Genomic DNA, 13,447 nt, shown 5'->3' on the forward strand with positions numbered 1-13,447 from the left:
TTTTTTTTTTTTTTTGGTGTTTTGATTGGTTTTTGGTACCTTGGATTGAATTCCGGTCCTCGTGCTTGTGAGGCAGGCAGCAACACCACTGAGCTAAATCCCCAGCCCATCAATTTATTTCTTTTTTTTTCTTTTATTGAGTTTATTGGTACATTTTAGGGATACAGTACAGTTACATTCATTACTGGGATCTTGTTCCTTTACATGACAGGTCTTGGTTCTCATTTGTTCCCCTTGTCCCTGACCTCCCTTCACCCCCTCCTTCCCTCTCCATTCACAAACATTTTATTTCCATTTTTTCATTTGCTCATATATTTTCCCTTATTACCTTTCCCCTACCCTTCCCACTTTCCCTACACCTTTAGCCCTTTTCTGTCAATTTATTTTTTTTCAGCTTTAATTGAGTTTATTGGTACATTTTAGGGATACAGTACAGTTATATTCATTGTTGGGATCTTGTACCTCTACATGACAAGTCTTGATTCTCATTTTTTCCCCTTACCCCTACCCTCCCTTCACCCCCTCAATTTATTTCTTAAATGAGAAAACTAAGAAGATTAAGGGAATTCTCAAAGTTACAGAGGTCTCTGTTTGAAAGCCAGAGTGTGAATACATTGTCCTGACTCTAGTCTAGAAAGTTTACCCCCATAGAAGATATACAGATGTCCCTTCATGGTATAATGATTCAAAACCTGTAGTTACATCTAGTTTTCTGAGACACAGTTTTAATTATGCCTTTTTTACACCCTTTAATACTCAAGCATGTGCTCAAAGCCAATTTAGTAATGTTAAACGATAAGACAGCAAGTTGATTTTATAATGTGACTCTCAGTGCAATATATCTATGTCAATAAAAAATAGTTTAAATTTCAGTTGGAGCCTTATTTGAACATATGTTTATTGTAGACACCTTAAAAATGCTGATTAAAGAAAAAGAAAATGAAAATTGCAATCATACTCCAAAGAGATTATTTATATTTTATGTTCACCTTTGAGTCCTTTTTCTGCTTTATTCTTTATGGATGTGCAACATACATGTATTATTTTTTTTGCTATTAATCAACCTATTATCTTAATGTTTGGGAAAGTCAATGCAATTTTTGCCAGTAAGAAGACATTTTTATTGCATTACAGTTATGTGCAGCCTAGAAGATGGTACCAAGCTGTTCTTTCTCTTTTGCATTCAGAGGTGCTGCATAAATCACATAAGTCTGCCTGTCAGGTACATTAACAGTGTCCCCCCTCTATCTCCCTCTTTTTCCTCAAAGTATCCTCCAACCTCTTTACATCTCTACCCCTTAATTGGCTACAGTGCTCAGAAGTGCCATCAGTTTTTCCCTTTATTGTCATTGAGATCTGAAAAACTTTGCGGTGAAGAAAAGAGCCAAGATAAATCTGAGATTCTGGAGATCCCACCCAAGGGGAAAAACATTAAATGAAATAATGAAATGACAGTTCCCCCGTTCACTGTCATCAGTGACAAATTTTACAAGTACTTAATTTATCCCCTAATGTTGGTCACTATCAAAAACTTTAGTGAATAACACAGTGATGTCTGTTTCTTTTCCTCTCAAGGACTCATGTTGTATTTCCACAGATATGGAAAGGTAAGTGTTGAGAATAAAACCCCACCCTCACCATTATTTCCTCTGCTTCTTCTAGTAATTATAGTGAAGAGATTAGAATCTTGTGGGAAATGACCAAACACTGGAATGCCAAGATTGGTGAAGTAAGAAAAACTTCTAGAGATATGAAAAGGAAACACAACAGGAATGTGACACGAGAGACCACCAAGGAGTCTGTGGGAAAATCTAATGCCTGTGGACTTGGGGCTTCTCAGTGACTCCCAGACCATAGACGTGATGGTTCTACCTTGTGATATGCTTATCAGCCACTCCCTTGGTCAGCAAGCTAGATGTGTGGGGGGAGGAGGAAAGTGTTTTCAACTTCTTCCTCTGGGAGGCAGAACAGACCCTGAGTTTTAATTCCTCTTCTCCTTCCCAGTTGCTTTCAGTCCCTTCCCACAAGAACAGAGAAGTGCATACTTCTGTCCATGACACCTGCCCATGGTCTCCAGTGACGCCACAGCCTTGAAGAGAAAGACTCACAAGAGTGAGGGAAGCCCTTGTTAACCTAAGAACTGAAGGAACAATTAAAAGTTGGGAGAAAGTGTTTATCCCCCCAGGGAACTTGGGACAGGAGAGAGCTGGCATTGCAGAGGAGCTGTGGGTGGGGGGAGAATGAGACAAGAACTCTCCAAGAGCAAGTAATTACTCTCTGGGGATTCCTGGGCTCTGAAAAGTTCTCAGCCAAGACTGACAAAGTAAAGTCACCCAGGAAGAGGAGGGGAACCAGCCTCAATGGCTTCCTAGGCTATGTGCTGCCTCCCCATCCAAAATGAATCCTGTGCATGAGTTGAGCACTCATCCTTGATGAGTCCCCCCACAGGGAGAGTTGAGAAGGGTTGAGGGTGTGGAGGGTGATCTTTGTGTGATGCCAGGGCTGTTTTAGACGCTCTAGTGTGCCTCTCACTGGTTGTCTTGGAAGCTCTTTGAATTTCTCCCATGACAGATAAGATGTAGCTCATTGTGTTCAAGTCACTCAGTGGAGTCCTCACTCTTGGTCAGTAAGTCAATCAACAGTCTAACTGAGATGCTTTGTATATGTAAATACATACTTCCAAAAGTAAAGAATAGAAGTCAAAAAACTGAATGCTATTTTCTTAGTCATCTGGCACCTGTATTGTGTTGGAGATAAGAAGGAATGGAGAAGGGTTGGGATTGGTATAAGAGCCAAAGATATAGACTTCCGCATTCTCTTGAAAAAGAACTTGGTGAATATTATCAGCCAACAAGGAGCATGACTCCTATGTAACTAAGGCAGGATTGGACCCTAGTCTGCTAAAACCCTTGGTATTAGGGAGCATCCCAGTCAAATAATTATCAGGAAAGGAAGGAGGCTTATGTATCTGAAAGCCACATGCATTTCAGTCTTATCCCAAACGCTTTTCCCATTTCTGCTGGTACAGCCCATTGCCCTAGTCCCTTAATCTCCAAATTTCAAGTCCTATCTCTTGGCACCACCCTTAAACAATTGTGTGTGTGTGATCTGAATCCTTTGGTCCTAAAATCCACTAACTCTTAATATTTTTTGGCCTACACTTCCTCTAGTTTTATATACTGAGTGATCAAAAACCAAAGAATTTTCTCTTTCTTTTGTAAAGCCTTATAGTTTATCTGTGTGTATTCACTCAACACAAATCTTAAGAGCTATAAGAATTGTTCAAGTTTACTTAGCCTAACTTGCTCTTCTGCAGTTGAAGAAAGTGGCTTCCATATATAGCAGTTTACTCAAGAATACATAAATGATTTCTTAATACAGGCTGAACCTCAGCTGTCCTTATCTTAGTGTACCTTAATCTGTATCAACACTTCAACGAGCAAAGGCACTGGTTATTTCTCTCTTCCACTTTACTATTTCTGTGTATCTGATTCACCACTGACATAATCAGACTGGATGTCTCCAGCTGCAGAATGATTATCTAGTTTCCTCTGAGCTCTCTCTGATGAGGTTATGGTGTCTCACCCTCTTCTTCCTGCCAGGCCAAGCTCTTGGACAAGGACACATGACAATATGGGTCCCAATTTACACCAGCAACTGACAGTTTATGATACTTTTAAAAAATGGAATGAAAATATCTAATTATGATAAAGGCTACCTAAAAATTAAAAGTTTATAACATCTCAATAAAAACATCAAAACTGTATTGGTATAAAAGAGTGGAGAGTTTGTTCTGTGTGCAGAGCATGGTCCTATACAGTGTTTTTCAAACACCTAAGAAGAATTTCTATGGTTAAGTTAATTAGATGGTTTAGTTGATACAATTGCAAAAGAGCTTTATGTCACATGTTCTATTGACCTACAAAGCACCTATTTATATTGTTTCTTGTCTGCATATCATTGGACATAATTTGCTTCTATTATGCAAACTTGCTCAGTATAGTAACAAAAGTTCTCAATTTTTACTCTTCTTACAAAGGACATTTATATTCATTTGTTCATCTGATTTCACTCAAAATATGATGAGGTAGTGCAATTATCATTCATGCATTTCAGAGGAAGAAGCTAAGCCTCAGGAACTTGCCCATAACAAGGTAAGGAGGGAAGTGAATTAGGACATGGATTCCTTGACTTCTCATTGCGAGCTTTTTCTGCTCACACAGTGTGCTTCTCTATAAGGCAACACAGCTGCCTCGAGCCTCCTGTCTAAGATTCCACAGATGCCTCCCTTTCTAGGCCACATCCACTCAGCACTCCCCCCAGCCTCTCATTGTGAGAGATGAGAAATGAATACAGGCTTGAACCTTGTTTCAGCTTGATCCATGCACATCTGACAGGCAAATCACCTTACCCATGTTCCTTGGTTCCCTCATTTAGAAAATGAAAGAGATGGAATGTTTGGTTTCTATGGGTCTATTCACTTCTTGCAGTTTTGATCACTTTCTGGAGGGACTATTGATCCCTGACACCAACTCTGAGGGTGAGGATTGCATCTACAGTACAAAGTGGCCTACAGATGGCAGCAGATCCAAACTGAGTTACTCCTTTGCCTACTCAAGGGCAAGGCTCCGTGGGCAGCCACTGGCTCCCTGGCCAGTACTCAGAGTCCCAGCCACCTGCTCCCTGAGTTCTGACCCCACAACCTAATCTCCACCCAGGAGAATCCAAAGCCAGTTTCTAAGGTGACACCTTCTGGCCACCACAGGACAGAGCTGATGGAAAGCAGGAGACTCTGGCTCCTTTCAGGCATTCTGCTGTCTCCCTCCACGATGAGAAATCCAGCAACTATTTCTAGCCAAGAGAACCCTCAACTGACTTACGCTTTTCAGTCTCTTGCATTTGATTTTGTTGTTCTGCTCTGTGTGCCTTAACACTGATGTATTGTATTTGTCCTGTTTGATTCTAGTGATTTGCACAAATGTGCTCTGGTTGGCTTCCTGCAGATTTTTACCAAGGACGAATTTTTAAAATTTATTTGATTATGTGGCACTGCTGATATTCTACACACAAATTCTTCACTTTGAAAGATGAGGTTACCTAGAGTTTGGTTCAAAAGCATAATACCTTATATCATCAACATATTTTTCCATAAATGAAAATATTTACCAATTAAATTTTCTAACAGCCAAACATCTGCCTAGAAGTTATATTGCTATTAAGAAAAACTGATGGTCCTTAATACAATGTTTCTAGAGAACCAGTAAGCAAGCTGGGAGGGAGAAGACCCAATGTCACCCTGACTGAACAAAATCCACACAGTTTGAAATTAAGTCCTTAACCATCACTTGATGTTCAGTAGTTGAACATGAATGTCACTGTTTTCCAGATACTCTTAGTACATCCTTTTTAAACATTTTGTTGAATATCTAAAAATTCACTTCCCTCTCAGTATATGAAGTGTACCCTACTGAGAAGTAAGAAATAGCTACAGTGATAATGTAATTACACAGCTTCAAATTTAATTAGCCAAGTATTAACCTTGCTCTTCTCCCTGTTAGCATAATTACTTTAACTGATATTTTAGTAATTATTAATTTAATCTCTATCTCTTGTTAAATTATAACAACCAAGGTAATCAAGACCCATGCGTATCTCCCTTTGTGGCTCACAGTCAGGTACCAGGAGTCTAGCTCAGTTCCTGACACACAACAGCACCATGGGTCGAATGGATGTAAGTTGCATCTGGACTGATGGTGAAATGAGAAGACGTGACAGGACTCCTTTCTAAACAGTGAGGAAGACTGAACCCAAGAAAGCACGAAGAGCAAATGAATGCAGACTTCAGAAATGACATCCACAACTTCAGGGTCCCCTGTTGTTTCCGTGTATCTGGCCACAACACTGTACCTACATCTATCCCACACTGAAGGATCCTTCCTTTCTTTCCTATTGTCCATATTTCTTCTTAACTTTCTAATTTTCCAGCTTTCTTTGCTTTAGTATTTCTTTTCCCTTTCCTTTCCTTTTTTCTATTTCTTCTATCATGCATTCTTTCTTTTCCTCACCACTTATTTTCTGGTTTTTTTTTTTTTTCTTAATTAAAACCATCCAACGTCCTACACATAAACGTTAGCAGAGAGATGTGTGCTTGAGAATCAAACAGTCTAAGGTGAGAACCAAGTATTCCTCTCTCCAGTGTCTTCATTACATTGTCCTTTAATCATCCAGGCGAAAGCATCTCAGTATCCCTGTTCCACCTCACATCCTAGCTGGGCACTTAATTCAAGACTCCTAAAGTGAGTATTTTACCTGCCCATGTGACATTGTTGCCCCAGCCCAGCAGTCCATCCCACCTGCTCCATGAGGAGGGACAATGTGAGCTGGGTGAGTGAGTTCGTCCTCATGGGTCTCTCCGATGATGCACGGACCCAGGCTGGGCTCTTTGTGCTCTTTGGGGCCACCTACCTGCTGACCCTGCTGGGCAATGGGCTCATCCTCCTCTTGATCTGGCTGGACACTCGACTCCACCTGCCCATGTACTTCTTCCTCGGCCACCTCGCGTTCGTGGACATCTGCTACACCTCCAGCGGTGTCCCCCAGATGCTGACACACTTCCTCCTGGGGAAGAAGACCATCTCCTTTGCCAGATGTGGGACCCAGCTCTTCTTCTCCCTGGCCCTTGGGGGCACCGAGTTTGTGCTGCTGTCTGCGATGGCCTATGACCGTTATGTGGCTGTCTGTGACCCTCTGCGTTACATGGCAGTGATGAGTCCCAGGCTCTGTGTGGCACTGGCAGGTGTCTCCTGGCTTGTGGGCCTGGCTAATTCTTCTGTGGAGACTGCAGTCACTATGCACCTGCCCACCTGTGGGCACAATGTGCTAAACCATGTGGCCTGTGAGACACTGGCCCTGGTCAGGCTGGCCTGTGTAGATGTGACCCTCAACCAGGTGGTCATAGTGGTCTCCAGTGTGGTGGTGCTGCTGCTGCCCTGCTGCCTGGTCTGTCTGTCTATGTCCACATTGTGACCACTATCATGAAGATTCACTCCACTCAGGGACGCCGCAAAGCCTTTGAGACCTGCGCCTCTCACCTCACTGTGGTCTCTATGTCTTATGGGATGGCCCTCTTCACCTACCTACACCCTCACTCCAGGGCCTCAGCTGAGCAGCACAAAGTGGTGGTGCTCTTTTATGCTGTGGTGACCCCCATGTTGAACCCTCTCATCTACAGCCTACGGAATAAGGACATGAAGGCTTGCCACGACCACTCCAGTGGAGTCTGCGTGACAATGCCGGTCACCTGGCAGAAACCAGACCAGAGGTATCGTCCCCACGGGGTTAAGCCTCCTGGAGGTCCTTGGCACTCACCGCATGCGAAGTCAGCCGTGAACAGAATAGCTGGCCTCTCTGCCTGCAGTTTGGGGACATTGGGTTCATTTATAATTCTGTTCTATTTTGTCTTTATTACTATTTGTCCATTATCTGTAGAATTGTATTCTGGGCCCAGGAAAGTTTAGGAACAATTAGATGTTCCTAGACATGGGGAGGTATTGAGGCACAAGAGGACGGGCGGCCAAAAGTGCTGACCCTGAGCCCCGGACTGTGAAGTCCTGAAGGTGATCCTGAAGGTGACATGCTGAAGCCAGTCCTTTGTTTTACAAACTTCCCCTTCTGACTGCATATAGGTGTGGTCTTACCTTGATTTAATGGTCTTAGCTTTTGTGATGGTATATAGGTGTGGTCTTACCTTGACCTTGTAGTCTTAGTTTTTACAGTACTATTGTCTATCTTTCTCATGCCTGCCTGTGACTGGAATCACTCTTGAGGTGTGCCCTTGAAACTAGTATATAAACACCTAGAGTTAGAAATAAAATGGCAGCAGCATTTGCAAACTTCACCTCGGTGTTGAGTGCTTTTGTCTGACTGTCATCGCCGAACCTGCTCCCACCTTTCAGAGAACCTGTATCTCCTCGTGAAATCCCATGTTTGCTGCCCTACAGTTGGTAGCAAAGGCTGCTGCAAAGTGGGGTTCTGATGTGGAGCTCTGAGTCAAAACATTAGGTGGTGATTTTTTGATAAAATGGCTGCTCTCGGAAGACACTAGATACTAGATTATGAACTTTCAGTGCAACGCACAAGAGTTGCTTGGACATGTGACTGTGTATGTATAACTGAGCAGGTGATAGAGCAACAATCTACTCTCTTTTGTTGCAATAGAGATGTGGGATTTTTGTCTCTGGACTCTAGGTCCACACCTTATTCCAAAGTGAATTATATTGACTTAAAAAATGTATATGCCCTACTAGAAAGGTAAATGGAATATATTCATTGCCTTTAATGAATGAAGGAGAAAAAATGATTATCAGCAGATATGAATTAGAAATGAAATTACATCAGAAGTCAGGACAGTATACACAATTCATGCCAAGAAAGTTCATTTCCTTTCTAACATCTGCAAATCTAAATCTAAATCTTTTCTATAGTCATTGAGAAGAGGAAAAACGAGGTGTAAGTTACAAAATTTACTGTGCCCATGGGATCAAACAGGCCTTACTTGGTTCAGAGTTGCAGAAGTCATGTGAGCCACACATGGTGCAGCCAATCTCATTAGGGTGGGGACCTTACAAGAGCATCTGGGGCGAAAGTCATGGGCCCCACAGCCCTGGTGAGTACAACTGGACTGTATGAGTCACATGAGCATCATTTTGCTTTTTTCCCTTTCCAACTGGCAGACCAGAGAGACATATGTTCAGGACCTTAAGCCAGTATCTTTCTACACAATAGAGTTCAAGGATATCCTCTTGTAAAAACTCAGAAATGTGTTTAGAATCCACCCTTTTCTAGAAAGCCACACTGCACACTATCACATGAGGGCCAAAGTCTTCAAAAAGAAAAGATTCCTGCTTGTCCACTGGTGAAAATATTGCTCTCCTCCTCTAATATATTAAATGAATGATTGAGTTCTAGATATCCTAGACCATAAAGCAAAGCAGTGATATTTTTATATTGAGAAATGTTTAACATAACTTTTCAGAAGGAGACCTAAGCATCTCTGACAGAAAGTGTCACTGATCTGTGACTTATCTTGCCCTCATACACACACAAAAACATAAAATCAGAAAACTCAAGCTTTTACTCTACCTGTTGAGAAGGTGATAAAGGGTTGAAGAGGAGAAAGAAAGCATCATAAATTTATAGTAAATTTTTATTGAAATAATATTCATGTAACATCAAATGTAAACTTTTGACAGGTTAAAGTGTACAGTTCAATGGCATTTACTATGTCCATAACATTACGCTACCTCACATCTGCGTAGCTTCAGAACATTTTCATCACTCCCAAAAGGATTCCCTATTCCCATTAACGGTCACTCCATGCCCCAGCTCCTGACAACACTAATCTACTTTCTGTCACCAGTGATTTGCTGATACAGGTACATACATTAATGGAATCATGGAATCTGCCATCTTTTGCTTTTCTCTCTTTTAGCATAATGCTTTTGTGGTGTTTCATTCCTTTTATGGCTGAATCATATTCAATTGTATATATCCACCACATTTATTTATCCAGTTATGAGATGATAGGCATTTGGATATTTTCCACCTTTTAGATTATTATGAATGTGTTATTATGGACATTCATGTACAAATTATTGTTTGAATACCTGTTCTCAATTCTTTGGGTAGACACCTAGAAGTGAAATTACTGAGTCTTATGTTATGCCTGAGAAGACAAGGAACAGCTCTGTACAATTTTTTGGGCACTGCTTTTTTGGGTAGGATTCCAAAAATACAGGTAACAAAAACAAAAATAAACTTGATTACATCAAACTAAAAACTTCTAACGTCAAGGAAACAACTTACGGAATGAAAATGCAGCCCATGGATTAAGGGAAAATATTTTCAAACCATACTTGTGATAAAGAGATAATATCCAAAAATTCATAAGGAACACAAACACTTCAACAGCAAAAAAGATGAATGTGCCCATTTAAAAACAGACAAATGATCCAAACAGACATTTCTCAAAAGAGATATCAATAGCCAATAGATATATATAAATTTTTCTATATCTTTAATCAAATTAATTCCACACAGAGATACCATCTCACATGTTAGAATGGCTGTCATTGAAAAGCCGTGAGAACTGGGTGCCATGGCTCATGCCTGTAATCTCAGCACTTAGAAAGCTAAGGCAGGAGAATTACCATGAGTTCAAGGCCAGCCTGAACTACATAGCAAGATGCTGTCTCAAAAAAAAAAAAAAAAAAAAAAAAATAAATATTAAAGCAAAAGACAATTGAAGACTGGGGAATGTAGTGGAAGAGCATTTGCCAAGCATGACAAACGTCATGGTTCAATACTCAGCATCCTCCCCTCCCCACCAAAAAACACAAAGCATAGTAAGTGTTGTCAAGCGTTTGGAGAAAAGAAAATCTCTTGACTTCAGAAAAAATTAAGTTTTATACTAAAACAGAGATAATATGAAAGTAGAAGAAGGACTGTCAGAGAGGAGGATGGGGACAGGAGAAACCGGGTAATGGAATTATCAAAGTATATTATAGTCATATATAATATGCCCAAACTATACCTATTGCTCTCTATAACTAATATGTACAAATAAAAAAGACAGAGAACTCCTGTACACTCTGGATAAATTTAAATTTACACAGTCATTTTAGAAGACAATATGAAGATTTCCCAAAAAACTAAAACTAGGGCCGGGGACTTAGCTCAGTGGTTCTGGCACCTGCCTTGCAAGCACAAGGACCCGAGTTTGATCCTTAGTACCAAAAACAAAAAACAAAAAAATAAAACTAGACCAACCACATGATCCAGCAATCCCACTTCTGGGTTAGCAGCCAAAAGAACTAAAATGAGTTGAAGAGTCAGAAGTTGGGATTTTCAACCTGTGTGGAATAGGTAGGATTGGGCATTTTTAGAGAGGAGTTTTAGTTTAGAGAAATGGATTTGAGACAGACGACCCAAAAGCTTTATGGCTGTTGGAGTAGTAAAAGTTGACTACGATCCCTGTCATTTTGGCTGTGAGGGTTTGGGTTTGAGGTATTCCTCATCACCTAGAAAACTTGATAAGGGATGAGTTGTCATCAGGTTTTGGGAGTGATGTCTTGGCAAAGTTTTGCAGAAGAAGATACTTGGAGGAGTGTTGCTGTAAGGGATTACATACAGCAGTTTGGATGGGCTGAGGAGATGGGATGGCATGGATGTTATGAGATCTGCCAACATGTTCTGGGCTTGTAACATGAGTTGGGTGAGTTGTATAGGCTATAAAGCATGAGAGGTATAGAGTATAAGATGTAGGAATAGAACAAGCCTGGAGATTTTCATAATTAGGAAAACCATTGCCACTAATGTAGAGACAGGTCAGCCACCCCACAACAGTTTTATTCAACTGTTTCAAGAAGTAGCCTATGAAAGTACTTTTGTGCCAAGAAGTTGAGCTAGGAATCCAAAAGTGAATCCCTTTTTGGCATTTACATAAAGGTGAAAAATTTTATTAGGGTTGTGGGGGTTGAATGTCAGCACAGCGGTAGGGGCCAGTTTGGGTTCATTGGAGATGGAGAGGAGGGGTGACTGAGGTCCCCTCTTAGAGGGGTATGGCCATGAGACCAAAGTTTGGCATCTGCAGTCAAAAGTAATTAGCAAAGGGCCAGGGATTTAGCTCAGTGGTGCTGCCACCTATCTCGCAGTTGCAAGGCCCTCAGTTTGATCTCCAGTACCAAAAACAAAACAAAACAAAAAAGTAATTAGCAAGCCCCCAAAAGAAAAAGAGATCACACTTTTATTGTGGTAAGGGGATCTGAGAGATGAGGATTTGTAGCCATGTGTGATTCCCTTGGAAGTTGGAGTAAAGTCAAGTCCACAGTAGGTAACCTTGGTCTGAAAAAAAATGGCCTTTGTCTGGAGATACCTGGCATCTCATTGTTGTTAAGAAAGTAACTGAACAGTGCCTGTAATTAACAGATTTGAAGAAAGGCTGTGGAGTAAAAAGTTATCAGCATATTGGACAATGAAGCTAGGATCTACAGAAAGAAACAGGAGATCTTTAGTGTTTCTCTAAAAAGGTGTGGACTGTTGCAGAATCACTAAAGAAAGACAGTTTAGGTTGGGGGTTTTAGTGACAGAAGCCATTCAGGTAAAGGTAAAAGGATTTGGGAACTGGGGTTGAGAGGGATAGCTTATATAGAGAGATATATAGCCATAGATAGATACAGATATAGATATCTTTAAAGAATTGTAAAATGACAGGTACCTGGCAATATTGAGGACAGAATGTTATATGGGTTGGGCAATGGGAGGATTATGGATAGGGAGAATTTACTGATAGTGTGTAGGTACTGGACTAGATAATAGGCTCCGTTTTTTATGTCCAAAATAGGAGTGTTGTAAGGGGAAGTGGTGGGTCTAAGAAGTCTGGGAGTGAGGAGGCTGGAGATCATGGATTAAAGTCCCATGTCCTGCAGGTTATGGGGATATTGTGTCTTGTTGGGGAAGGAGACAGGGTCTTCGAGGACATCCACGATAAGAGTGTGATGAGAAACAGCTGAGAGGTGTTTTGTTTCCCATGTGATGGTGTTGACTCGTTGGAGTAAAATATGAGGTAATGTTTGTGCAATCTGAATAGAGGATGGGGGTGGGCTAAGGAGAAGACTAAGGCTGGGGATCTTTGGCTGGTAATGGCATAATGTAATTTTGGAACTATATCTCAGCTCATTAATGGAATTGGACAGGTTGGAAGTATAGAAACGAATGTGTGAAAACTGTCATTTAAGGCAGAGGATTGGTACAGAGTGAATTAGAAACAAATCCATCCCCAAATAGAGACAGAGGAGGGGACTAAATGCACTGCATATTTCTGTAAAACCAAATGCAATGTTCTTGTATCCAAAAGAAAAGTGATCATCATACCTGCTGCATTTAGACAAATCCTGGCTTCTTGAGGTCACAGAAGCTTCAGAACTGGAGCCTAATCAGTTGTCAGCAGTGAGTCCCAGCAAACTAGTAAAGGACATGTCAAAATTGACTTTGGATTTAGAATGGCTGGCCCTATTCCCAAAGGCCCTGGGACAATCTGTTTGTTCCTTTAGCTCCAGGTCGGAAAGGATGGTTTTTGCATTTACTTTTATCTTGTGCTATTTTTAGTCCTATTTAGTGTTCTGTTTCATTTTTCCTGATGAATCATCAAAGTCAGATAATTGACAAAGGACAAAGTGGTCACATCTGAACCGCTTTGAACTGAGTGGGGACATTATTAGGGGCCTTTTCTGAGTTTGCTGATCATAAGAGGAAGGGTGATTTTGAGTTTATACTTAAGACCTAAGTTGGATGATGAGATCCAAATGGCTTTTTGTAGTAAGTTTAAGTGCTAGTTTGAGGCTTATGATTGAGAATTGTGGATTCTAGAAGAGATTAACTGGAGAAGATA

The 13,447-nt window shown here is 40.9% G+C and overlaps 1 protein-coding gene and 1 long non-coding RNA gene across 5 annotated transcripts in view; both read left to right on the forward strand.

The window, feature by feature from the left end:
* Nucleotides 1-5,998, forward strand: part of LOC104867631 — a 14,743-nt gene extending 8,745 nt beyond the window's left edge. For all 4 annotated transcript variants that reach the window (XR_004518154.1, XR_781819.3, XR_781820.3 and 1 more), the window contains exon 3: nucleotides 1,135-5,998. This is a non-coding gene — a long non-coding RNA (uncharacterized LOC104867631). The remainder of the gene's footprint in view (nucleotides 1-1,134) is intronic.
* Nucleotides 5,999-6,047: 49 nt separating this feature from the next.
* The window catches only part of LOC104867632 (olfactory receptor 2F1), a 12,975-nt gene continuing 5,575 nt past the window's right edge, over nucleotides 6,048-13,447 (forward strand). The window contains 2 exon segments of the mRNA XM_033765946.1: nucleotides 6,048-7,006; nucleotides 7,009-7,321. Of these exon segments, the coding sequence (XP_033621837.1) occupies nucleotides 6,361-7,006; nucleotides 7,009-7,321 (959 nt within the window). The 5' untranslated portion in view covers nucleotides 6,048-6,360.

This window comes from Fukomys damarensis, unplaced genomic scaffold, assembly GCF_012274545.1.
Source record: "Fukomys damarensis isolate Sample0158 unplaced genomic scaffold, DMR_v1.0_HiC HiC_scaffold_19, whole genome shotgun sequence".
NCBI lineage: Eukaryota > Metazoa > Chordata > Mammalia > Rodentia > Bathyergidae > Fukomys > Fukomys damarensis.